This window comes from Camelus dromedarius, chromosome X, assembly GCF_036321535.1.
Source record: "Camelus dromedarius isolate mCamDro1 chromosome X, mCamDro1.pat, whole genome shotgun sequence".
Classification (NCBI taxonomy): Eukaryota; Metazoa; Chordata; class Mammalia; order Artiodactyla; family Camelidae; genus Camelus; species Camelus dromedarius.
Genome location: NC_087472.1, coordinates 73,721,368 through 73,746,182, shown reverse-complemented (window position 1 = coordinate 73,746,182; position 24,815 = coordinate 73,721,368). Strand labels below are relative to the sequence as shown.

The following is a 24,815-nucleotide window of genomic DNA, read 5'->3' as shown; positions in this document are numbered from 1 at the left end:
TGCTTGTAGCCTGATGATAGAACTCTTAGGGAGAGGCGAGGAAGGAGGAGTGGTGCTCACCATAGAGGCACTCTGTTGAGTTGTCGGGGTTCCCTGCACTACTGAGGTTGGATCAGCAAGGGAAGTGAGTGTGGTGTGGCAGAAAGCTCAAGTGGGCCGTGTAGCTTTAAACTAATGCTGGTGGGTCTCACAGCTGCCACAAATGGATAACATGGTAGAGAGAAATGGGTTCCTTAACCCTAGAGTCGCCAGGCAGGACCAGGAATTGCAGAAGTGTCAGGAAAGATCGCCTCCTAGCTAAGTAGTATCATTAATTCACCCAAGTGTGCCATGCAACTGTTTGCTGTGTGCTATGACTTGGAAAAGTGCATTGAACAAATTGCTTGCTATTGCTATAGGCAACCTCTTTCTCACCTTGGGAAGAAGGACTGTTTAAGTCCTATACTATAAGGTGCTATAGGAAGGAAAGAGACGGTAATGGGTTGAGGAGGACATCCGTTCTCTCTGCTGGAAAATACCTCCGAGGTTTTGGGGAACCATGGTTGGTTTGTGGTGATGACATTTCCTGGCTTCAGGGGCTACCTGGGGCTCAGGTTGCAAGGCCTACCAGTGAAGAGTCAATCCTTGGATTTTTGTTGAAACCATAGGGAAAGAACCATTTCATACAAACCTGCCAAGTGTCCTGGCTCTGTGTGCAACTCACTGTAGTTTTTGGCCACCTTCCTCTTTCTGGATCTCAGTTTCCCTGTCAGTAAAATGGGATGGTCAGACGAACAGGTGATCTGTGGTTTCCTTGTGGTTCTGTCACTTGTTTCAGGGAGTCAGGTATAATGCAGTTGTATGCTTTCTGTCAAACAAAGGGCTACAAATGCTGCACTTTGCTCTTTATTTTAAGACCTAAGTCAGCTAGAGGCACACTACAAAGCAGAGGACAGGAGAAGGCCCAGCCCCAAGTGAAGTGCAGGTGGGGTGGGGATCTAACGCGGCTGATTTCTTAGGCATAGGTGGTGACGTACTGAGGCCCCATGTTCCCAAAGTAGGAACGTTCCCACTCGCTCATGAGCTCGAAGTGCACAGGACGGTGACAGAAGTTGCAGGCAGCGATAGATCCATCCTGGAGGGGCAGCCCCACCTCATTCCAGGTTGCCAGCAGCTTCTCTGCAGGTGGCGGGGGGGAAGGAAAGAATCTGTTAGAGTAGGTCTTAATCCTACTTTGAGCCTTACCCATCTCAGTTGATGGCAATTCCAGTTACTCAGTACAAAAATTTTTGAGCCCTTCCTTTATTTTTCTCTTTCCTACCACACATCCAATCTATCAGCAAATACCATTGACTCTACCTTCAAAATCTGACCACTTCTCATCACATTTAATGCTACCATCAGGCCTGAGCCATTATCAACTCTTAACCTGAAATATTACAGTGGCTTCCTAATGGAGCTCCCCGCTTCTACTCTTCTCTGTCAGTCTATTCTTAACATAGAAGTCGGAGCAACTCTGTTAAAACCTGAGTCAGATATGTGACTCCTCTGCTTAAATCCTTCAGAAGACTCCATTTCAGAGTTAAAGCTATAATCCTTCCAATGACCTACTGTCCCCTATATAGGCTGGCCCCACATTGCCCCTCTCCCCTCAATTTTCTCTTTCCCTCTTGCTTACACCACTCCATCCACACTCATCTACTTACTGTTCTTCAAATTCCAAAGGAATACTCCTGTGTTAGGGTCTTCCCTGTCTTAGGCTGTTCTCTCTGCCTGGGATGCCCTCCGCTTAGATTTCTGCCCAGCTAACTCCTTCACCTCCTTCATATCTTTACTGAAGTGTCAACTTGGTATTCTCTACCCTTAACACTCTATTTAATGCTACAGCCCTCCTCCAAACTAGCCCCTGTACACCACTCCCAGCACTTTCTATCCCCCTTTTTTCTGCGCTCCCCCCTATAGCGCTTAGAACTACCATGCTATTTAATTTGCTTATTTTTAAAGTGTTTTTGACTATCTCCTTCCATAAGAATGTAAGCTCCAGAATGATAGGGATTTTGTGTCTGTTTTGTTTACTACTGGATCCCTAGCACCTAGAACAGTGTCTAGCACATAGTAGGTACTCAACAAATATTTGTTGAAAGAATGAATGAAAGGATGCCTGGTTAATCCTCGAAGATGAAAAGAAATAAGCCAGAGGAAGGGGTGAGGGAAGGCACTCCAATCATAAGGGAACGTTGTTAGCAAAGTCCCAGAGATAAGTGAATAGAGCAAAATGAGGAAAATATAAGTCATTCTGTGTAGCTGGAGAAATAAAATCACTGTGGGGAAGAGGTGAGGGCATAGAGGTCAGCTTGTTGAGGCTACTGAATGCCATGCCAGGGAGCTTCGACTGTTCTACAGGCCAGGGGTCTCCAATCTGGGGGCTCTACATCCTCTCAGTACAAAAGTTCTAACATCCCCAATCTATGTGTGTTCTACATGTATCATTGTATATTAGCGATCAATATCAATAATGCTTAATTTCCTATTTTTTAAGATAAAAAGTAAACATGAAATTCTAATAAATCCCCTTACCCTTTGGATCATCTTGCATGCCTCACCTTGGAAACCACTGCTGTAGCCTCAAAAATAGGGAAATATGAAGAGGTTTAAGCAAGGGAGCTCTATGATCAGGTTTTTAGGAAAATCCCTCTGGTGGTCAGCATGGATAAGGGATTAAAAAGGAAGCAAGAGAGAAACAGGAAAATTTGTTAGGAAGAAATCCATTGACATGGATGAAAGAAGTGGCAGTGGAGAAAAGAGAGCAGATTTGAGATTATAGAGAACGTTTGTAAGATTTCACAATGGGTTGGCTGTGAGGTTGAAGGATTGACTGGTGGAGTCAGGGTGGATGCCTCTCTCTCATATTTCTTTCCTGCAAAAGCTCAGCATACATGGGCACTTGGAGAACTGAAAGTACTGAGAGTTCTATAATTGAAGCCCAGAGCAACTGAAAAGACAGCGAAAGGTCCAGAAGTCTGGATCATCAGCTCAGAGAGGTAGTAAATCAAGCAAGGAGGTAGAGACAGACTCCCCAGTTCAAATCTAGTAGCTATGTGACTTTAGACCAGTTATTATGTGTTTTTTATGCCTCAATTTCCACATATATAAAATGAAATGCTTATGATACCACCTCTACCCCATGAGGATTAGATGAGTTAATACATGTAAAGTGTTTAGAACAGTTCTTGGCACATGGTAAGTACTTAATAAATGTTGGCTAGCATTATTTGATGTTTTTAAGTGAATGAATGAATGACACCTACCCATCTTCCTTGAACTCTCACTCTGCCTCTGCTCCAGACAAACAGAATGACTGTTACCAATGCATACCCTCTTTTCCTATCTCTAGATCTATGGAATTCACTTATTCTGGAGTGTCCTTACACCATACCATGTGTACTTCAAGTTGCAGCAGAAGGACTTCCTTAGTCACAAAGCCTCCTTAATTTCACCCTTCCTACCCTTGCTAGCCATACATAAGCACTCTCCCTCCAGCTCACAGAATACTGGAGCTCATCACACTGGACCAGTACCATCCATCTTTATGTCTGTCTCCTTTGCTATATCGTCAACTGCCTACTTGGAATGAGAACCTGCTCTACTCCAGGCCCTGCACTCAGTAGGAACCAAGTTAACTTTAGGTGAATGGACTAAACTGGCATCTTTCAAGATAAAATCCAAGCTACTCAGTCAGCTCTACAAGCCTGTAAATCTTGCATTGTAGATTCATAGACAGACACTCCCCTCCCCTACTCCATTCTTACTACTCTGCACTCCAGTAACACCTGCTTATTGTTCTTGGTATATCCCAGGCTACTTCTCACCCTCCTCCTTGTCTTTCTTCATGCTCTTCCTTCTGCTTGGAATACCCCTTCCATGCCCTTTTTCTTCTCTTGGTTCAATACCACACACCTTTGCAAGACTCAGCTCAGGTGTCATCTCCACTAAGAAGCCTGTCTTGAATCCCACAGGTTGGGTCAGGCCTCTTCTCTCTGCTCTCACAACTCCCCCATGTATTATCTTCGCTGAACTTAGATCACCCCTTGAAGTCATTGTTTGGGCCTGCTATGGCCTTCTCAACCAGACTGAAGCCCTTTGAGTCTAGGGACTGTTTCTCATTCATTTATGACCCTAGTATAGGGTCTGGCACACAATAGATGTTCCAGTAATATATTGTTAAACTGAATGGCATCCATTCTCTCAATTTCTTCAGATCCTGGGGCTGAAGGGAAGAAGAGTGCTGTAGGCACTCATGTTGAAGACCTACCCACAAAGTCTTCCATCATCTGAGGGCTGTGGTGGGGGGAGGGTGCCAGGCGCAGCAGCTCTTCACCCCGGGGGACAGTTGGGTAGTTGATTGCCTGCACGTAGATACCATGCTTGGAGAGCAGGAGATCACAGATCCTGCTGTTCAGTGCAGCATCACCCACCTGGGCTCAAGAGAAAAACCTGTTAATATCTGCCCTGTTAGTATCTGCCACCCTGGTCCCACTATCGCTATCTCCGTTAAGCAGGTGGAGGGAACCAGATTAAGGAATGCCACTGAGTTTGGGGACATAGTTTTTCATAAGAGGCTTAGTCAGTGGCAGCTCCAGAATTTCTATCAAGGAGTTGTTTGGAGTCAGCAATCAAATTTAAGATACATGCACCCCAATGTTCATAGCAGCACTATTTACAATAGCCAAGACATGGAAGCAACTCAAGTGTCCATCAACAGACAATTAGTTTAAGAAGATGTGACATATATAATGCAATATTATTCAGCCATAAAAAAGAATGAAATATTGCCATTTGCAGCAGCATGGATGGACCTAGAGAATATCATACTAAGTGAAGTAAGACAGAAAGACAAATATATGCTATCACTTATATGTGGAATCTAAAAAATAATACTAATGAATCTATAAACAAAATGGAAACAGATTCACAGACAGAAAACAAATTTAGGATTACCAAAGGGGAAAGGGGTCAGGGAGTGATAAATTAGGAGTACGAGATTAACAAACTACTATACATAAAGTAGATAAGCAACAAGGATATACTGTATAACATAGGGAACTTTATTCAATATCTTGTAATAACCTATAATGGAAAATGGTCTGAAAAAAATATATAACTGAATCACTTATAACTGAATCTCAGTTATATATATGTGTGTATATATTTGTATTTATATACACAAAATACATATATATGTGTATGTGTGTGTGTGTGTGTATATATATATATATATATATATATATATATATATATATATATATATATATAAATAACTCAGTCACCCCACCTGAAACTAACATGATATTGTAAATCAACTATCTTTCAAAAATTTTTTTTAAATGGGGCTGGAAGGAGGTGGCGCTAGGGACCATGTCTTGAAGCTGTTTGTAGAGCAAGTGCACTGGTTTTGCTTAGTTAGTATGTTAATTTGGGGATGGTTCTGGGTAAGAAGATAAACCCGCTAAGCCACCTCTGGGGTGCTGTCACTGAGTTAATTAAAAAAACACATATTTACAAAAGTAGTCTTTCAAGGGAACTTTGGGTTAGCTCAGGGAACAGTGACTCTTTCTCTTCCATAAAACAGTTATAAAAAGTGTCCTTCCCACACTCAATTTTCTGACACACACTAATAGATGTCATTTAAGAAAGCAGTTCATTTTTAAAGGCAGTAAACACTCAAGCATAGTTGGGAATCTGAAATAGCAGCTAGTCCATGGCTTTTGATTTTATATTTTCTAACTAGTTCTCAGTAAGAAGAACATTTCACTCCATGACCATACTGTACACACATACACATAAACATGCATGTATACAAGTATACAACTGAATTAAGTTTCTTATGAAATGATACCCTTACTATGTGTGATGTACCCCAACATTTTCTATTGTATTTTTTAATGATAGTCATAACCCGCTAAACTTATTTTGTAACCCATTAATGGTCGTGAGCCACAGTTTGATAAACACTGAATTATAGGCCAGTATTCAGTATTGTGAGGGTCAGAACAGTCTAATAAGCATGAGATAATAGCTAATGCCAAAAAAATAAAGAGTGGTTAATCCAGAATGGCTGATAATTTTTCAGAAAGGGTAGCAAAGTTGGCAATAAGGATGGTTAACAAGAAAACAACAGCTAATACAAACAAAACAAAACAAAACAAGACTGGTTAATCCAGAATGGCTGATAATTGTTCAAAAAGGCTAACAAAGCTGGCAGTAAGGAGGGTGATTAACAAGAAAGCAAAGAGTTGATGACAGGAGCAGGTGTCAGTTTGCTGGGTGTGTGGAGGCTCCCAGAATAGATAAGTGGAGAACGCAAGGGACAGGGTGGGGCTCTCACCCGGATGGGAATGATGTGACTGGGGCATGGGATGACAGGAAGGCCCCTGTCCATTAGTAGCTGGCGCATGTGCTTGACGTTGCGCTGGTGGGCTCGCCTCAGGGCTTGGCCCTCCTCTCCCTTGAGCAGCCGCACAGATTCCAGAGCCCCAGAGAGCACCATGGGAGGCAGTGAAGTGGTGAAGATGAAGCCAGCAGCATAGGAGCGCACCATGTCCACCAAGTCATGGGTGCTGGCAATGTAGCCTCCCACACAGCCAAAGGCCTTGCCTGGAGACAGGGAGGAGAGGGAGGATGATATACACAGACCCCATTATCAATCTCATGAGGAACAGGGTCATACCCCGGGTGACACAAGGAGGTACACCAGAAGCTGGAGCTCCAGACTCCCTTCCCAGGGCTCTGGTCATCTCTCCTGTCCATGACAAGGCATACAGAGCTGATAATTCTGTTGCTTTGAGATAGGACTTTCAAGTCCTGCCATATGCAACGACCAGATAGGCAGGAGCTGGGTGGAGACCTTCAACTGGTTAGGCCCAAAAATGGAGCTAAAAATGAAGCTTGAGGCTGGGGTGGGGGGAGAGTTTAGAGCCACAACTCTCCACTCACTGAGTTGAACCTGGCTATTTGGCCCAGCTCAAAAATCCTGCCACACTTTCTCAGCAACTCTGCAGCAGGGTGGGAATGGGAGGATAGGATCCAGGAGTTCCATAGCCTGAAGCTATAAATTCTACTCATAATAGCTCCTGCAGCTTTGGGGAGGAGGAGGAAAAGGGTTTTCCAGGGGCCTCATTTCTGGATTGTATGTAAGGGCAACCCAAGGGACTCACTCACCAAGAGTTCCAGAGATTATGTCGATCTTGTGCATAATTCCATCACGCTCTCCAATCCCAGCACCCCGGGACCCATATAGTCCTACAGCATGAACCTCATCCACAAAGGTCAGAGCCCCATACTGGTGGGCCACATCACACAACTCCTCAAGGGGACAGATGGCACCTGAGAAAACCCAACAAATAGGGGTAGATTATAACCCTTCCCCAGTTTCATCTCAGCATGGAATTTGAGACCCATAACTACTTTGGGATGGGAGAGAGGGAGTGTGTGTGCCCTCAGTTGAGATTATGCCAAACCTGTTTATATCTGTTGACTGGTTCCACCTCACTCCCACCCAAGCTGTGTGTGTGTTTTCCCCAGTTTGAGATTATGGCTTGTCTGTCTATTTTTACTTCATTCTGATAAAATCTGTCCTCTTGTTTATGCTATTTGCCAGCCTCTCTGCTTCTTTTTTTACCCCTGCAAGTCTGTGTATTTCCATCTAGGGTTGGCACTAGCCTATATGATGCCTTTGTTTAAATAAATGGAAAAAAGCCACCTTTTGCTCCAGGTTAATGTAGTCCTGATTTCAGATCCCACTCACCCCCTCAGCCCGGTGCTATTGGCAGCCTTGTCAATATCTTTATTCTTTACTGGTCCTCCTTGATTCTGTCTTTCTGGATTTCTGTCACTCATTCTTTTTGTAGCCATTTCTATCTTTGTTTCTATGGCTCTACTTTTCTGTCCCTGCCTTTTTTAATTTTTCTCTCTTCTCCCCTTCCTCTCTCTCTGTCTCTGTCCTCATTCCCTCCCTCAGCTCCCTCACTTCTCTCTTTCTCACTGTTTGTGTCCTTTTATGTCTACCTCTCTGACTTCTGTCTTTCTCTGTATCTTTGTGTCTCTTTCTGAGTTTCTTTGTGCCTCTGTTGTTTCTGTATTTTCTGTGGCTCTGTGGAAATGTATTTCTTTCTCATCTCTGTCAATGTCAGGCTCAATCTATTGAATGAAAGTGAATTAGATGTAATCCGTATGTTTCTCTACATTTTCCATGCAGATTTACCACTTTCCCCTGTTTTTCTATATATCTGCTATGTTGATAGTTGTTTATAAGGTTTTCAAATGGCTGTGAATATCATATATAGACTTTGTGACCACTCTGCATATACGAGAATCCACACCACTGCCATTCCCTATCCCTGGAAACTGATGGTGCAGGGAGCTGGAATACAGAAGTAACTTCTTCAGGTGGGAACAGGGACTCCAGGCCAGGATTAAAGTATGTGAACAACTGGTGGGACAACATGAAGGGAAGCAACCACAGGAGTTGGAGCCTAAGATAAAGAGGATAGTGTGACGGCTCAAGCATCACTTCAATGGGAGTAATTCGGCCCTATGATTGACAGTTTAGGAAGAGTTTCCACCAAAAAAAATAAGGAACCATTCATTTGCAAATGTAAGGAACTAGAATGGTCCCAACATGGTTTCTACTAGAGAAGTAATGAATTAGAGTAGTCTCAGTGGTAGAAATATTATCATGGGATGGCTTTACTTTATTGCTAGTTGTAGAATGTGGGAGAGGGCAAGACAGTAAGTTCTTCACATATATTAACTCACTTAATTCTCACAGTTACTCTTTTATTATCACCTCCATTTTAAAAAATAAGGCAACTGAGACACAGAGCAATTAAGAAACTTGCCCAAGCTAGTAAATTGTGATGCTGGGATTTGAACATGGATAATCTGATTCCACACCCCGTGCATCATTACATGATGCTGATGGCACTTACGTTGACTAACTCAGGGAATACTGTGGACTCCCCTTTGTTTCAGTTGGAAAAGTGACAAATTGAAATGAAGTGAGAATTTCTTCCCTCTAATAAATCCAGAAGGTTATGCCTAAAACAGATGATTTCTCCTTGAAGAGGGGCAGCAACAGAATGAGCATGGTTTCAGTTGGGAAAAGAAAAGAGGTAGAAGAGTCAAGGTCATTTTTTTCCTACTTAGGTCAAAATAAATGGAATGATTTTCATCATCTCTAATTCTTACAAGGAGACATTTTACCTTAGGAAAAACTCAGAGAGTTGAAGAGCTCTTTCAAGTCTTAGAGCTGGAAGTGCCAAAGGTGGGATTTGAACCAGGGTCTGCCTGACTTGAAAACCTATTTTGATTCCAATACTTCGTACTGGACCTTGAAAACTCTCCCAGGCAGTGGTTTGTGAAATTTTCCATTGCAGAAACTAGACACTGGGATGACTGATTTGCACATCATTTCTAATGGAGGGAATATCCTATGAAGGAATTGGAGTCATACATCCTAGGGTGCAAATACTCACCTTGGCACAAATTTACTGAGACAACCAAGACAAATTGGGTGCTGTCTTTGAACTTTAGTCTTTTAACCTGTGAGACCAGTGTAATAGTTGCCTCTATCCTTTGGCATTTACCAGCTGTGTCACCTTGGACAAGTCATTTCACTTGTTTGTGTCTGTTTCCTCATGTAAATAAATAGAAATAATAATAGCACCCACCTCACAGAATTGTGAAGATTAAGTGAATTCATACATATAAAATACTAATACTTTTGCTTGGCACATAATAGGCACTCTATAAATGTTAGCTGTTATCATTATCATCATGGTTTTCATGAGACTAATATTAGTAAACATAACACTCACACGTTTACATACCATCCATAGAGTGAACAGTCTCAAAAGCCACAATTTTGGGTGTCTCAGAGTTGGACTTCTTTAGAAGTTTCTTCAGGTGTTCAGGGTCATTGTGCCTGAAGACAAACTTGGCTGCTCCACTATTGCGGATACCTTGGATCATTGAAGCATGGTTGCCCGCATCCGAGTAAATCTCACACCCTGAAGAGCCAGATGCATAATTCTTTAGCTTCTGTCCCAGTGTTCAAACTTCAATGTCAGGACTGACCTGGCAGGGGCAGAGAGCCAATCCTTTCCTCCCTTTGAAGATTCTGCTCTGCTTCTCCCTCCTCTGGAAGCCTTTGTTACACCTCTTCCTCTCTTGGAAGAACTCTTCTGCCCTGAAATTCTGACTCCTACACCCAGAGAATGTTTGTTGACTTGGGCTGATGCTAAATTCTTCCTGGTCTAAGAGAAATCCCACCTCTTATAGGTAGCATCCCTCTGGTTATAGTTACAGGGTAGACACTTACCAGACTTTCACATGACTTGTCATAAGCTCATGACAAGTCAGAGCAGGAAGGGCCATTAGTGACCATGGAATCCAGTCCCTTAAATGTACATGTGAGGAAGCTAAGGTCCAGAGAGGGGAAGACCTTTCTTTAGGAAATGCAGGGGTTTTTAACTGGACAATGCTGAGAAAATAGGTAGAGATGAGAAATGAGTGAAGAGGATTAATTCCTGACCCACCCAAACTGCACTGATATCAAAGAACTTTGGCTTTTCATTAGAGTAAGGGATCACTTCTACCTGCAGAAGTCAGGCGTGACTTTCTGGAGGACCTGCTGTGAAAGATAAGTAGACTGGGAGTTTCTTGAGAGCAGGAACTACATCTTTTTATCTTTTTGTTTCTGGTACCCAGATTAAGGCTAAGTAAACCTTCCTTGAATGAATGGATGAAAAACAAATTACTGATTTATAAGTGAATAAATATATGAATGAATATATTATTGAATGAAAGAGAGGATGGATGTCAAAAGATGAGGTTGAAAAGGTAGAAAGAGACCAGATTATTGAGGGTTTTAGAAGGCATGATAAAGAGCTTGGATTTGGTCCTAAGGGTAGTGAGGATCTATTAAAGGGTTTGAGACAGGAGAGTAATAAAGATAGGTTTGCATTTTTAAAATATCATGACTGCTGTGAAGAACATACTGTAGGAAGGCAAATGTGAAATTGAGAAAATTATGTTAGTCTAGGCTAGGATGTGGCAGAGGAAATGGCAAGAAGTTGAATTCTAATGGTTGAAGAGGGGGGTTTACTGAAAAAATTCCCAAAGATGTTGTCTTTAGTTGGGGTTACATGTGATCTCAGAAAAATTTTCTGAGAAGCAATGGAGATGTTTACAGTGTACTGAAAAATCTGCAAGAAGTGAGGAAGTACATAGCAAATGTGGAGACTTCTCTCAAGCAGTTTTCCTGTTATATGGAGAAGAGAGATTGGGCAGTAGCTAGAGAGTGATGAGGGGAAAATGGTTTTATGAGATGCAAGAGACTTCAACATGTTTGAGGAGAGGGAGAGGCTGAAGATACAGGAGGGAGAGAGGAAACTCATAGATCAAGGTTCCTGAGGAGGTAGAGGGCACAGAGCATCAACATAAGGATTAGTCAACAAGAAAAAGGGCAACTCTTCCACTGACAGGAGAGAAGGAGCGAGGAGAGGACATGTGGGGATGCTCATAAGTTTGTAAGTAGTTTGAGGCAAGGAGCTGAGGATATTGTTGCCTGGGATCTTCTATTTTCATTGTGGTAGAAGGTGAGGTTATCTGCTGTGGGTAAAGGTGAAGTGGAGGTGTAAAAAGGCTGAGGAGAATGGGGATTTGGCAAAGCTTCCCTCGAGACTTGGAAAGCTGACAGTAGAAACAGGATTTCCAGAGAGCATAGAGGACCTAGTAGAGGTTGGGGACCATGTGGCTACCATCTGAGCAATTACATAAGACAAGGATTGACATAGAGAAGATAGAGAATTATATTTACCTGGGGTTGGGCTGCGAGGGAAAGATGACAAGCATATGAGTTGAGGACATTATTCGCTAGAGTGGGAGAGTAGGAAGATGGGATCCAGATGGGATCTGCTGTACAAGCAAAGGGACTGGCTTTGGGCAGAAGGAGAGATGCGTCTTCAATTTGTAAAAGAAAAGAATGAAAGAAGGGTAGATGAACAATCAGATAAATTTGATAGCTATAAGTTAAAGGAGTTCTTGTCTGGTGGCTTCTGTTTTCTTTGTGATGTAAGATGTGAGGCTGTTTGCTAAGAGTGAAGGAGGAGGTAGCCACAGGTTTTAGAAGGAGGAAGAAAGTTTGAAAAAGCTGATATAGGGACATAAGAGGACTTATGTATTTATAAGTGTTAAGAGTCCAGTTGAGTTGGGAAGTGACAAATTTATGATGTTACCTTTTTGTGAGGTTGGGCAGTGTTCCTCAGGAGTAGTTTTGAACCTATGTGCAGAAGAGGAGAAAGGAGAGGGACATACTCATCCAGTGCTGAGGATACATAAGGTGGGGGAAAAGGAAGGGCAGTGGGAGCAAGTTAACTTAGAAAACAGCAGAAGAGTGCCGGAGACAGTAAGACAGTAAGTGCAGGATACCAGCCCTGAACAAAGCTCAGGCCCCAGGCTTACCTGGCAGTATCTTGGCCAAGGTGAAGAGGGTAGAATCATTGGCCACAAAGCAGGAAGAGAAAAGCAGGGCTGAGTCCTTTTGGTGCAGCTCAGCCAGCTCCTGCTCCAGCTCCACATGAAACTTACTGGTACCCGAGATGTTGCGGGTACCACCAGCTCCAGCTCCATGACGCTGCAGGGTCTCTCTGGCCAGGAGAAAACAGACGGGAGACAAGAAGGAACCCTTGTCAGATACTGAGGAACTGGGTAAGTTTCTCTTCCTTGATGGGTGTCAATATCAACTTAGTGATTCTGTATGAACCATGTCCTGTATGAACCATGTCCTCTATGACCAAGCAGAGGGCAGGATGGGGACGATGGGGGGAAAGGGATCTGCCTTCTCAGGCTGAAGGGATGGAGGGAGAAGCTAGGTTAAACTTGACTAGCATGGAAGACCTTCAAGAAGAGGTTGCACAACATCTCTGGTAATACTCATTCTGTAGCCAGAGTAGGAACTCATGGGAGTGGGCTTTGCTCAATTTCTCATCCTCTCCTCCATATCACTGGACACAAAAGAGTTTGGAAAGCATAGTTTGTTGACTTAGTTCATGTCTGAGGGTCAGATTTGCTGGAGGACCTTGGACAAGAGGGGTGGGTGGAACCCAAGTTTCCACTGCCAGATCTGCCTTTTCCTTCCATATGTGGCTTTGGCTCTTTAAATGTATCCCCACACCTCATGGCTCAGACCCTTCTACTCACTGTGTGGCTTGTAAGACCCGAGGGTGCCGGCTCATGCCCAGGTAGTCATTACTGCACCAGACAGACACATCCTTTGAGGCCACAGATGCCTCAAAGAAGTGTTCAGCAAAGGGGTATGCATCAGCCCAGCGGTTCACGGTCTTGAACACACGGTAGGTGTGGTCTTGTTTCTTCTCCATGATCTTGTCCCTAAAAAACTGGTCATACTCAAAGACATGGTCTCCTGTGGGAGTAGAGATGGGGATGGAAAGAATTCATTTTAAATCACTTCCTGGTTAGTCCATATTTTATTCATGCTGTTGATTTTTGAGTTCTCCAATTCTCTTTCCATTTATTCATTTCTTTGATTAGTCATTAGCTTACTGGTCCACATTAACTCTATACTACTTCATTCAACCATTCCTTTTCTTACTCACTGGCTCATTCACTTAGTAATTTACTTATACAGTCACTCAGGCTTCCTACCCCTGGCATGGCCTCATCTCTTTTCCCGAGGTTAGTATGGCAGCCTCCTTACTGGAATCACTACTTCCAGCTTCACTGTAAAGAGCATTGACAGATCTAGTTTCTAGTCATAGCTCTGCCACTTCCTAGCTGTGTGATCTTGAGCAAGTCAAGGATCCTCTTGTTTTCAATTTCTGTGTAGAATGGGGCTAATAATATCTTCCTTGCAAAATTGTGACCATCTGATGACAAACAGAATGTAATACACCCAAACTAATGTCTGGCACATAGTAGTGTTATTATGACTATAGTAGTAGTAGTAGTAGTAGTAGTAGTAGTAGTAGTAGTAGTAGTAGTAGTAGTAGTAGTAATAGCTAATATTTAGTTATATTATTATAGCCAACATTGAATGAGTGCCTATTTCATGTAATGCCCTATGTTAGAAGCTTTATAGATACTATTTCATTTATTCCTCACAACAACCCTATGTGGATAGTTCTGTTAGTATCTCATTTTACAAATGAGGAAAATGAGGCATATAGAGGTTAGATAACCTGACCAAGGTCATACAGCATTGTAAGTAGCCTACAAATAAGTGACCTAGAGTCTACTTCCTTAACCACTACCATTACAAAATGGAGCAACCCTATTTTCAGGACAAATTGAAATAATGTATGCCAAAGGACTTGTTAAACTCTTGAACTCTATACATGAGACAGAAATCTTGGTTGTTGCAGATGGCAGCTTATGTGGTAGGGATGTAAATGGGTAATATCTTTGCTGCAAGGCTGTTTGGAAATATATACCAAGAGTTTTTTAAATGCACATGCTGACATACCTAGGGAGATATTTGTAGCATATTTAACAGAAAAATGATTGATATCCAGAATTATTTTTTAGAATCTCTGAAAAATTACTATGAAAAATTTAAACCCAGTAGAAAAAATTGACGAAGAGTATTAACAGACAATTCAATAAATGTAGAAAAGATGCTTAATCAGAGAAATTCAAACTGCAAAAATAAGTCTTCACCCATCAAACTGATAAAGATTTAAAAATTTGGTAATATCAAGTGCTGGAGAGTGTGTGAGAAAATGGATTCTCTTTTTGATAACTGGTATACCACTTTGGAAGGCTAATTGGCAATATTTATTAATATTGAAAATGTACACACCCTTACATCCTGAGAATTTCCACCTCTTAATCTCTATTCTAGAGAAACACTTACCTTTGTACATGAAGAGGTATATTCAAGGATGTTTGTTGCACCATTGTTTGTAATAGAAAAAATTGGAAGCAACCCAATAGAGGAATAGCTAAACAATCTCTAGTATATCCATACTAAGTCTAAGATAATGCTATGCATTATCTTGGGTACATTTGTATGTACATAAAACCAACATAAATGGAAACTGGAAGTATACACACAAAAAATTGGAAACAATTACCTGAAATATAGGTGCTTGATGAACTAAATGATGTTGCATCCATGCTACAGAACACACTCCAACCATTAATAATTATGCAGCTCTGTGTTTAGAGTCATGGAATAATGCCCATGACATAGTGTTAAGTGAACAAAGCATAATAACAAACTCTGGGTAGAATAAGATCACATTTCTAATAAAAACATGTGTGTAGAGGGAAGTGTAGGAGGTGTGTGTGTATATGTTTAGTCACAAGAAAATATTTCAAAGAAAATATAACAAAAAGTTAATGGTAGATGGTGAAACTCTGATTTAAATTTCTCTCTTTATACTTTTCTGTATTTGTTGAAAATAGTTTACAATGAATCATGTGAAATGAAAAATGAATATAAACACATACCACAGAGGGAAAAAGGCTTTCTGTGAAAGATGAGAGTTTTTGAAGGAATCACAGAGAAGAACTACTAGGAATAAACCTAAGAAGAAATGAGGCCTCATAACAAGTTAGAAGCACTTCCATAAATGTAATTTTATTTCCTTATGATAACCTGTTGCTGTATTAAAATCTCACTGCAGGGAAGTGACTTACTTTCCAAAGGACACGGATCTAGCAAGTGCCAGCATTGAAATTTAAGCTTAGACTCCCTTTGACTCTAAAGTGCTTCCTTGCCATTTCCTCTATGTGGCAGAAGCCATTTTCAGCATTCCTTTCATATTCCTACCCCTTCTACTTCCACCTTGGCAAACTCACCAGTCATGTTGTTCTGAACCAGGTGTGTGACCTTCTCTGAAATTTTCTCTGGTTCCTGGGGACTGCAGAATGGCTTCCTCAGGCTGGCTGAGGCCAGGGAGATGGGCAGGTCTGAAAGGGAGTATAGGATTCATTGGTCATGAAGAGGGGGTGGGGGATAAAGCATGTGATAACCTCTTTAAACTCAGTACAACATATAAAAATTCAAGGTTAGGAAGTAGGAAAGCCTTCTGCAGAGAAAATAAATACTCTGCAAAGTGAGCTCCTTCTCATCTCCCCAAGTGGAGACTTATGTGTCAAGAAACCTTTCATAAAGTGAATTACACTTCTTCCCACCAGGACTTTCCCTTGGGTGAGGTAACTGGGGCAGCAATGTTGGGTGTTACACTTGGCAGGACAATGTATCTTACTCTTTTCTGAAAGTCATTACAATTCAGTTTTGAAAATTTTACCCTTAATGATATCCCCCAAAAGCCCATTAAAGATGTTGACAGTGTAGTCACCTTTTAAGTGTGATTATCTTGCGTGATCTGCACCAATTGAGTTGACCTGGGCTCCATGCCCTTCTAAAGGATGTATTGCTACCAAAACTTACTCTTTCATGCAAATCCAGATTGTCATGGAGCAATATTGCTTAAATGTGGGAGCCCAGCCTTTTGGGGTCCATTTAGCCACTTGGGAGAGAGGAGGCAGGACTCTAGAGGGCTCATTTTAGGCTAATAGCTAAAAGTTACAGAAGCATGTGTGTGTGTGTGTTGGGGAGGGTGCATTTCAGTGTACAGTCTAAGCTATTGCTTACCATGGTTCCCCTGGAAAAGACTGGACTTCCCATCATGGAATGTGTACTAGCTGCCCTTGGATTAGCCTAGCATAGGACCATGATGAAGTGAATTCAAGCATTAGGTTTAGAAGTTAGATGAGGAGGAACTTAACTCCAACCTGTCTTGAAAGTCTTCACATCCTCCTGGACTTCTGGAGCTGCCTTCTGCACAATCTTACTCTTGCCATCCTGGAGTTCTGACAGCATGAAAGGACAGTGGCTCTTGGCCAAAGATGGAGAGTCTATGCAAAGTTAAGAGAGTAAGTGGCAGTGAATTTCTAGCTGTAAGTTTAACAATGGTCACTGAGAATACTATATCCCAAAGTTCTATCTCAGGTTATGGTAGAGACACAGAGATGGATGTATCTGGTCCCTATGCTAGAGGAGCTCCTAAGTTGTTGGGAATCACACATCCTGAAGACACATTATGAATAGTGCTGGGATGGGAGGAAGGACATGGGCTATGGAAGGCTAGAAGAGGGAAGGTACATGACCAAGAATTGGAACTGGACAAGCTAGAAGTCTAGGCAAGATTCATAGAGGAAAGAGGTGATGCCCAAGTTAAGTGTTGCATGAAAAGTATGAGATACTCTGGTAAAGATTATGGAAAAGGGTCATTTCACAGGAGCAAAGGCACAGAAACTTGAAACAATAGAGTTAATCCAAGCGATTTTAAGTAGTTTCAGCATGACTGACGTATATAGAGCATGAGGGCATGAGAGACTCTTTTTAGAGATACTGCCAGAAATCAGAGTCCAGGTGTAGTTTTAGGCCAGCTCATTCTTCCTTGACACTTTTCACATGAATCCTCCCAATTATTAGGTAATAATGACTGGCATGACTTGAAACCTTGAAATATCTCCAGGACCCAGACATTCTCCCCTCCCCTCATATGCCAGCGGTGTCTTCTTACCTCCTCCAGCCTTGGTTGCCTTAAGGTGGATTTGAGAACAGATTGGTCCTTGGGTGGCCAGGATGGGACAGCGTCCTATGCCAAACAGGAACTGGTGAGCCTTAATCATCTTGCCCAGGAGGCCTGTGGGGCTCCGGATAAGCACTGGGCAACGCTGTAGCAACATGGCTGCTGCCACCATCTTGAGCCCGAAGTTCTGTAGAAGATGTGGAAGAGATGAGATTCCACTATGAAGACCTGGCCATAAGCCAAGGGTCATTCCTGTGTTTGGTCCTTTGCCTTTAGCTTCTCACCCAATGCTTGCTGCCCTTCCCAGATATGCCCTTATTGTCATTCCAGGGTAAGAACTTTCCCAATGTTACAATATGCCAATAGGACATCAGAAAGGAAGAAATAGGAAATTGACCATTAGGCAAAAGGAGTGAAGGAAAGAGCTTCAACTGGAGGCCAGAAAGCCTGAATTCTGGTGTTGGAAAAACTGGACAGCAGCATGTAAATCAATGAAGCTAGAACACTCCCTCACACCATACACAAAAATAAACTCAAAATGGATCAAAGACTTAAACATAAGACAAGATACAATAAACCTCCTAGAAGAAAACATAGGCAAAACATTATCTCACATACATCTCAAAAATGTTTTCCTAGAAAAGTCTTGGGTAGACCAAGCAATAGAAGTAAAAGCAAGAATCAACAAATGGGACCTAATGAAACTTACAAGCTTCTGCACAGCAAAGGAAACCATAAGTAAAACAAAAAGACAACCTATGGAATGGGAGAAAATTTTTGCAAATGAAACCAACAAAGGCTTGATCTCCAGAATATATAAGCAGCTCATATGACTTAATAAGAAACAACCAAACAACCCAATCCAAAAATGGGCAAAAGACCTAAACAAGCAATTCTCCAAGGAAGAAATACAAATGATCAATACGCACATCAAAAAATGCTCAATATCACTCTTTATCAGAGAAATGCAAATCAAAACTACAGTGAGGTATCACCTCACACCAGTCAGAATGGCCATCATTCAAAAGTCCACAAATGACAAATGCTGGAGAGGCTGTGGAGAAAAGGGAACCCTCCTACACTGCTAGTGGGAATGCAGTTTGGTACAGACACTGTGGAAAACATTTTGGAGATCCTTCAAAAGACTAGGAATAGACTTACCATATGACCCAGGAATCCTGTTCCTGGGCATATATCCAGAAGGAACCCTACTTCAAAAAGACACCTGCACCCCAGTTTTCATAGCAGCACTATTTACAATAGCCAAGACATGGAAAGAGCCTAAATGTCCATCAACAGATGACTGGATAAAGAAGTGGTGGTATATTTATACAGTGGAATACTATTCAGCCATAAAAACTGACAACATAACGCCATTTGCAGCAACATGGATGCTCCTGGAGAATGTCATTCTAAGTGAAGTAAGCCAGAAAGAGAAAGAAAAATACCATATGAGATCGCTCATATGTGGAATCTAAACAAACAAACAAAAGAAAACAAAACATAAATACAAAACAGAAACAGACTCGTAGACATAGAATACAAACTTGTGGTTGCCAAGGGGGCGGGGGATGGGAAGGGATAGACTGGGATTTCAAAATGTAGAATAGATAAACAAGATTATACTATATAGCACAGGGAAATATATATAAGATCTTATGGTAGCTCAGAGAGAAAAAAATGTGACAATGAATATAAGAAAAAAAAAAATGAAAGCCTGGATTCTGATTCAGACTCTGCCACTGACCCCCTCTGTGATGCTAAGGATCATTGAAGTGTAATTGTATGTGGCAGGTTGAGAGCTGACAACCCACCAATCCTTTGATCATCACTTAAGGCTATGAATCTTTCTAAGAATATTGGCCTCAGCCAAATGAATATTCAGCCTGCTAATGCAGACAGATTCCATTGACCAGGGCTCCTGAGACTTGGCTTGGAGTATTTCCTGAGCCGGCCCAGCCAGAGAGGCAAGGAGCTTGAGGCCTCAGGTACTAAGCTTAAGTAGATTCAGGGAATAAGACAAATGGGCACCATGTGCCACCAGACTGGCATTTTACTGTCGTTGGATTTCCCCCTGGCTTTAGGAAAAGCATAGAGAGAGGAGTAGGTGAAAGCAAGACCCAGAGAGTCTAGGAAACAAATCTATGGTTGAATGAAAGAGGTGGAGGCTAAGACAGAGGAGAGAAAGGGGGCAGAGAGAAGATCAGAATAAAATAATCAAATACACATAGAGGCATTCAATAAATATTTGTTGAATTTGGGAGTAAATTAATGAATCAATAAGGACCCAAATGGAGGAAAGAGAAGGAGAGTAGGGGAAGAGTCATAAGAAAAGAAAAAATAGGAAAGATAAAAGTAGGAAAGTAATAGAGAACAAAGGTGTAGTGGTAGTGGTGGAGTTATTAGGAGAACAGAAATTTTGGGAAAGAGAAAGATCAAAGCCAGAAGGAAAAGGGACAGGTAGAGATAAGAACAGGGAGAAGAGGACTGATCCAGAAAAATGGAGGACAAGAGGATGATGGGAAATACAGAAGAACTGGGAAAGAGACTGAGATGAGAGAAAGAGAATGAAAGAGTAAAGAGGAGGAGAGAAGGAGAGAAAGAGAGAGAGACTGAGTCACAGGTTAGAGGTAGAGTCAGAGACAGATAGACAGAGGGACACAAAAGAGACATAAGGAGAGATCAATGAGCACGGAGGAATATACAAAGACTCAGAAAACTGAAAGCAAGAGAGGGGAGAATCCAGCAGGTGTAGAGTCAGTCAGGTACAAAGATAAAGGAGAAATGCTGTCAGAGATCATGGGGGTTGGGGAGAACAATAAGGAAGAGTTATGGGAAGAGGAACTTGGCTCTACTAAGGGAGAGGAGAGTGAGACTGAGTGAAGGGACAAGGGAGTAGAGACAAGATCAAAGGATTGAGACAGTGAGGTGGTTAAGGTAGGTTGGGGATTGGGATGAGGGAGGTCTGAGAAATACAAAGAAAAGGAGAGCTAGAGAGAGCAAGAGGGGGAAATAGATGAAAAGAAGATGGCAAACTGCAAGACATGGAAGCAACCGAAATGTCCATCGACAGATGACTGGGTAATAGGATATTTATACACCACATATTTATACACTAGTATATTATGGAATACTACTCAGGCATGAAAAAGAATAAAATAATTGCAGCAACATGGATGGACCTAGAGATTGACATTCTAAGTGAAGTAAGCCAGAAAGAGAAAGAAAAATACCATATGATATCACACATATGTGGAATCTTTAAAAAAAGGAAAAAAAGGACACTATGAACTCACCTACAAAACGAAAACAGACTCGCAGACGTAGTAAACAATCTTATGCTTACCAGGGAAAGGGGGTGAAAAGGGATAACTTTGGGAGTTTGAGATTTACAAATGTTAGCTACTATATATAAAAACAGATTTAAAAAAATTTTCTGCTGTATAGCACAGGGAACTATGTTCAAGATCTTATAATAACCTTTAATGAAAATGAATACAAAAATGAATATATGTATGTATATTCATGACTGGGGCATTGTGCTGTACACCAGAAATTGACAGATTGTAACTGACTGTACTTCAATTTAAAAAGGAAAAGAAAGAAAAAGGGCAAACTGGAGATCCAGCATCAGAGGGTGAGAAAAGATATGGGACAGGACAATGGGACAGAGGTGGAGGAATGTGGGAAGACTAAGGCTCTGCCACCACCAGGAAAGCTACTGAGTAGAACCTAACAGCACCTCTAACATATAGGGCCTTATGTTGTGGGGGACAAGCGAGCAGGAGGAACTGGTGGCCGTGTCATCAATATGGCAACCTCCTTTACCTCTTACAGAACAATACCCCTCCCTTCTAGATCTCACAGAGCAAGCACCCTCCCCTTAACTCACAAAGCAATCTCTTCCTCTTCTTCCACCCCAGAGCATCCTCCCTCCAACTCTCACAGGCTGTCATAGGAGCATAGGTCGGTACAGGGGGTAGGGAGTGTAGTTCCTGAAATTGGGAAAGGCCAAGCGGTGTTGAAAGGACTAAATGAAACTCATATTAAGACTGTAGGACAGTGCCTGGCACATAGTAAGTTTTCAATGAATGTTAGCTTTTCTCATTTCAATTCCAGCTCCCCAACTCCCTGTTGCACATCTTGGAAAGTAACTTATCTTCTTTGGGTCTCAGCTTTCATCAGCTGTCAAATGTAAGGAATTTGCCTCTAACTCATATGGTAGGTAGTGAATTGGATTTGATGCCTACTTCATATCTAGAGATACGAGTTTCCCTTCCCCTGCCTGCTTGCAAAGGCTCAAGATCGTGGAGCTGAGCCTGCAGAACACAGATAAAGCCCCCAGCGTTTATCACATTTAGGGTCTGACCACTCCCCAAGCTGAGACCAGGGTGTGGGAGAGAAGAGGAGTTCCTTTCTAGAATCATGTCTGAGCATCTGGCTGGGGCTATTGGTGGTGAAGCAGGGTGGATGTCCCAGGGAGAGGCAGGCAAGGCAGATGGCCAGGTTCCAGGCTCCTGCAAATTCCTTTCCCCAGCATTAACAATAATAATGACAGCAAAATTGGGGTATGTAATGTGAAGGAAAACCTCCAAGATTGGAAGCAAAGTCTAGTCCTGCCTTGGGATGATGGTGAGCCCCCCCCCACCAGGTTATAAACAGAAGTTCTATATATACATCGTCTCTAAGGGACTTTTAGCCATGATATTCTCAGAGACCTGGGAAAACATAGACCACTTCTTGGAATTTGTTGAATTATCAAATTCTTTCAAGCTTCAGTTTCAATTTATCTGTTCTGATACTCTTTTCCTGGAATTTGCCCTGCCTCACCCTGCCTGCCCAACTTAATGACCCATAACCTTGTAGTCTAGTTACCTTGAGCTCTGTTTCCATGCTACCTCACTACCTATCATGAGATTGGAGTGAGCAAAATTGAATCAAGTGAGTATTTTAGGCAATTTAGGGTACTAAGAGCACAGCCTCTGGAGCCAGACTACTTGCATTTGAATCCTGTCTCCACCACTGACTAGCTCTGGACCTTAGAAAAATCATGTCTCTGTTCTATGTCTTATATCTTTAAAATATAGTAATAACAAGGACAGTCTTGTTCAATATTGAAGATTCAGTAAGATAATCTATGTAAAGTATACAGAAGAGTGCCTATCCCAGAGTAAATACTGAAAAAATGTTATCTACTATTTTCATATTCTACATTTTATTTGTAGGGAAAGTGAAGATATAGCCAAGGGAAGTAACATCATGAATACACCAGGCCAGGTCTGTTACCCTGATTCTTGTCTCAATCCTAATTCTTCTCCTTATTCTGTTACAAATTACTATGTGACCTTGGGCTTTTGTACTTTCCCACTCTGGGCCTCAGTTTCTCCACAGACATTCGACTAGATAATTTCATAGGTTCCATCAGATTTTAACAAACTCACAGAGGTCTCACCACTGTGCCCGACCCCTCTGTAAATGCTTCACGTACATTGATTTATTTAATCCTCATGACAACCCTGTGAGGTATATACTAATATCAACTTTATTTCAAAGATGAGCAAACTGAGGCCCCAAAAGATTAAGTAACCTGTTCAGGTCACAGAGTTGGTAAGTAGCAGCAACAGGATTTGAACCTAATTAATCTGGTTCCAGAGCCTCCTAACTTAACCACTATGGATCTATGATTCAAATATTACTACATATTCTCCTGACTGAGAGCCTGACCCCAGACATCAATCCACTCTGCTGCACTAACAGGTCCCTTTCTGGGACATTTGATTTTGAACTGTGACCAGTGCCTTTACCAAAGAAACAAATTTCTAACTGAAGTGGAATTTCAGGCACTGAGGAACATTCATTCATTTGTTCATTCATTCATTCTACCATTTAACAACTTATGCAATCATTGTGTAGCAGTCTTTACTAGGGGTCTTCTTAAAACAATGCTTTCACCCCAAAAGATAACTTATTGGACCAAGTGACACCATTACTACAAGATTTTCCCTACACCTTAAAATCCTCTCTGATGTCAACAGCCAATCTGCAGTTCCAGAGATCAGAGGGGCCAACACAATTCTACCCGAGAAGAGAGCCGGAAACAGTCATTGCAGTGTTCTTTGCCCCCTCTCTCCCCTTTGTGGCCTGCTTTGCAATAATCAATTAAGTCTGGAGGAGATGTGGTCACTTCTCTTCAGGAGTTGGAATCATCAGGCTTTACTTCCCTTCCTAGCACCCTCTCCCCATCACGGAAGAATCACAGAGTCTTTTAGATACCTGGAATCAAAATCAGAAATTCTTAGAGATGGAAACATTTACAAGACCACGAAATCAAACTTAGAAGAGGTTGTTGAAATCATAGGCAAAGCCCTTTTCCTCAGAGTGTGAAGGACTTGCCTAGGGTCTCACACTGTGAGAATACAAATCTATTGAGTTTCAGCATTGGGCCCTTTTAGTGACACAACATTCTTCTCCTACCTTCTCCCTTTGTTTTTGCTAATTACTCATCTCTCAATTCCTTCAAATCTCTCCCTACCCAATTCATCATTCCCATCATCCCCACATTCACTTATTTTTCTATTCCTACCTCTGGCCCCCTGGGCTCCGACCCATTGAGCAGTGCTGTCAGCTGAGCAGAGAGAAGGAGTCAAAGTGAGGGAGGAATGGAGAATTGCCAGAAGAAATATCAAGACATCTTCCTGGGGGACACAGAAGGAAAGGAAGAGACAGAAATACAGAGACTGAGATACAGAGTAGAAAGAAAGAGATGGAAAGGAGAGAGATTTAGAGGAAAAGATACATAAAGAACTCAGACAAAGGAAAAATAAGAGAAAGCTATAGTGTCAGAGAGTAATGAAGTGAGCCATCTTGAAAACTAAAAAAGAGAGGAAACAAGGAGGAAAAAGACAAAGGAAAGCTGTAAACAGGGAAAGACAGAAAGAGACATAGCAGGGGGAAAAGAAAATAAGAGTGACAGATTCTAAGCAACAGATTAAAGTCAGATCTAGTCAGGCTGGAGAGCCAGCCTATACAGCTTTGAGGTAGGCAAGCAGACCAAGAAAGAGGGCACCAGACTGAAAGCAGTTCTTACCTGTTGCCCTGCACTGAGGACGAACGAACGACGGGTGGGTGGGTACTGTGGTCAGGATCTGGCTTTTATCCCTTCCCCCTTGGCTCAGCTCCACCCACTCTGCCTTCTGCTGGCCTGGCCCTGCG

The 24,815-nt window shown here is 42.0% G+C and overlaps 1 protein-coding gene across 1 annotated transcript; it reads right to left on the bottom strand.

The window, feature by feature from the left end:
* Positions 1–869: 869 nt before the first annotated feature.
* Positions 870–24,815, bottom strand: ALAS2 (5'-aminolevulinate synthase 2). The gene is made up of 11 exons (XM_031445074.2): positions 24,691–24,815; positions 17,595–17,790; positions 16,801–16,923; positions 15,862–15,972; positions 13,240–13,462; positions 12,502–12,686; positions 9,867–10,046; positions 7,198–7,362; positions 6,365–6,633; positions 4,292–4,454; positions 870–1,158 (listed from the first exon to the last, which is right to left on the bottom strand). The coding sequence occupies exons 2-11, from the start codon at positions 17,773–17,775 to the stop codon at positions 995–997; spliced, it is 1,764 nt and encodes a 587-aa protein (XP_031300934.1). The 5' UTR covers positions 17,776–17,790; positions 24,691–24,815; the 3' UTR covers positions 870–994.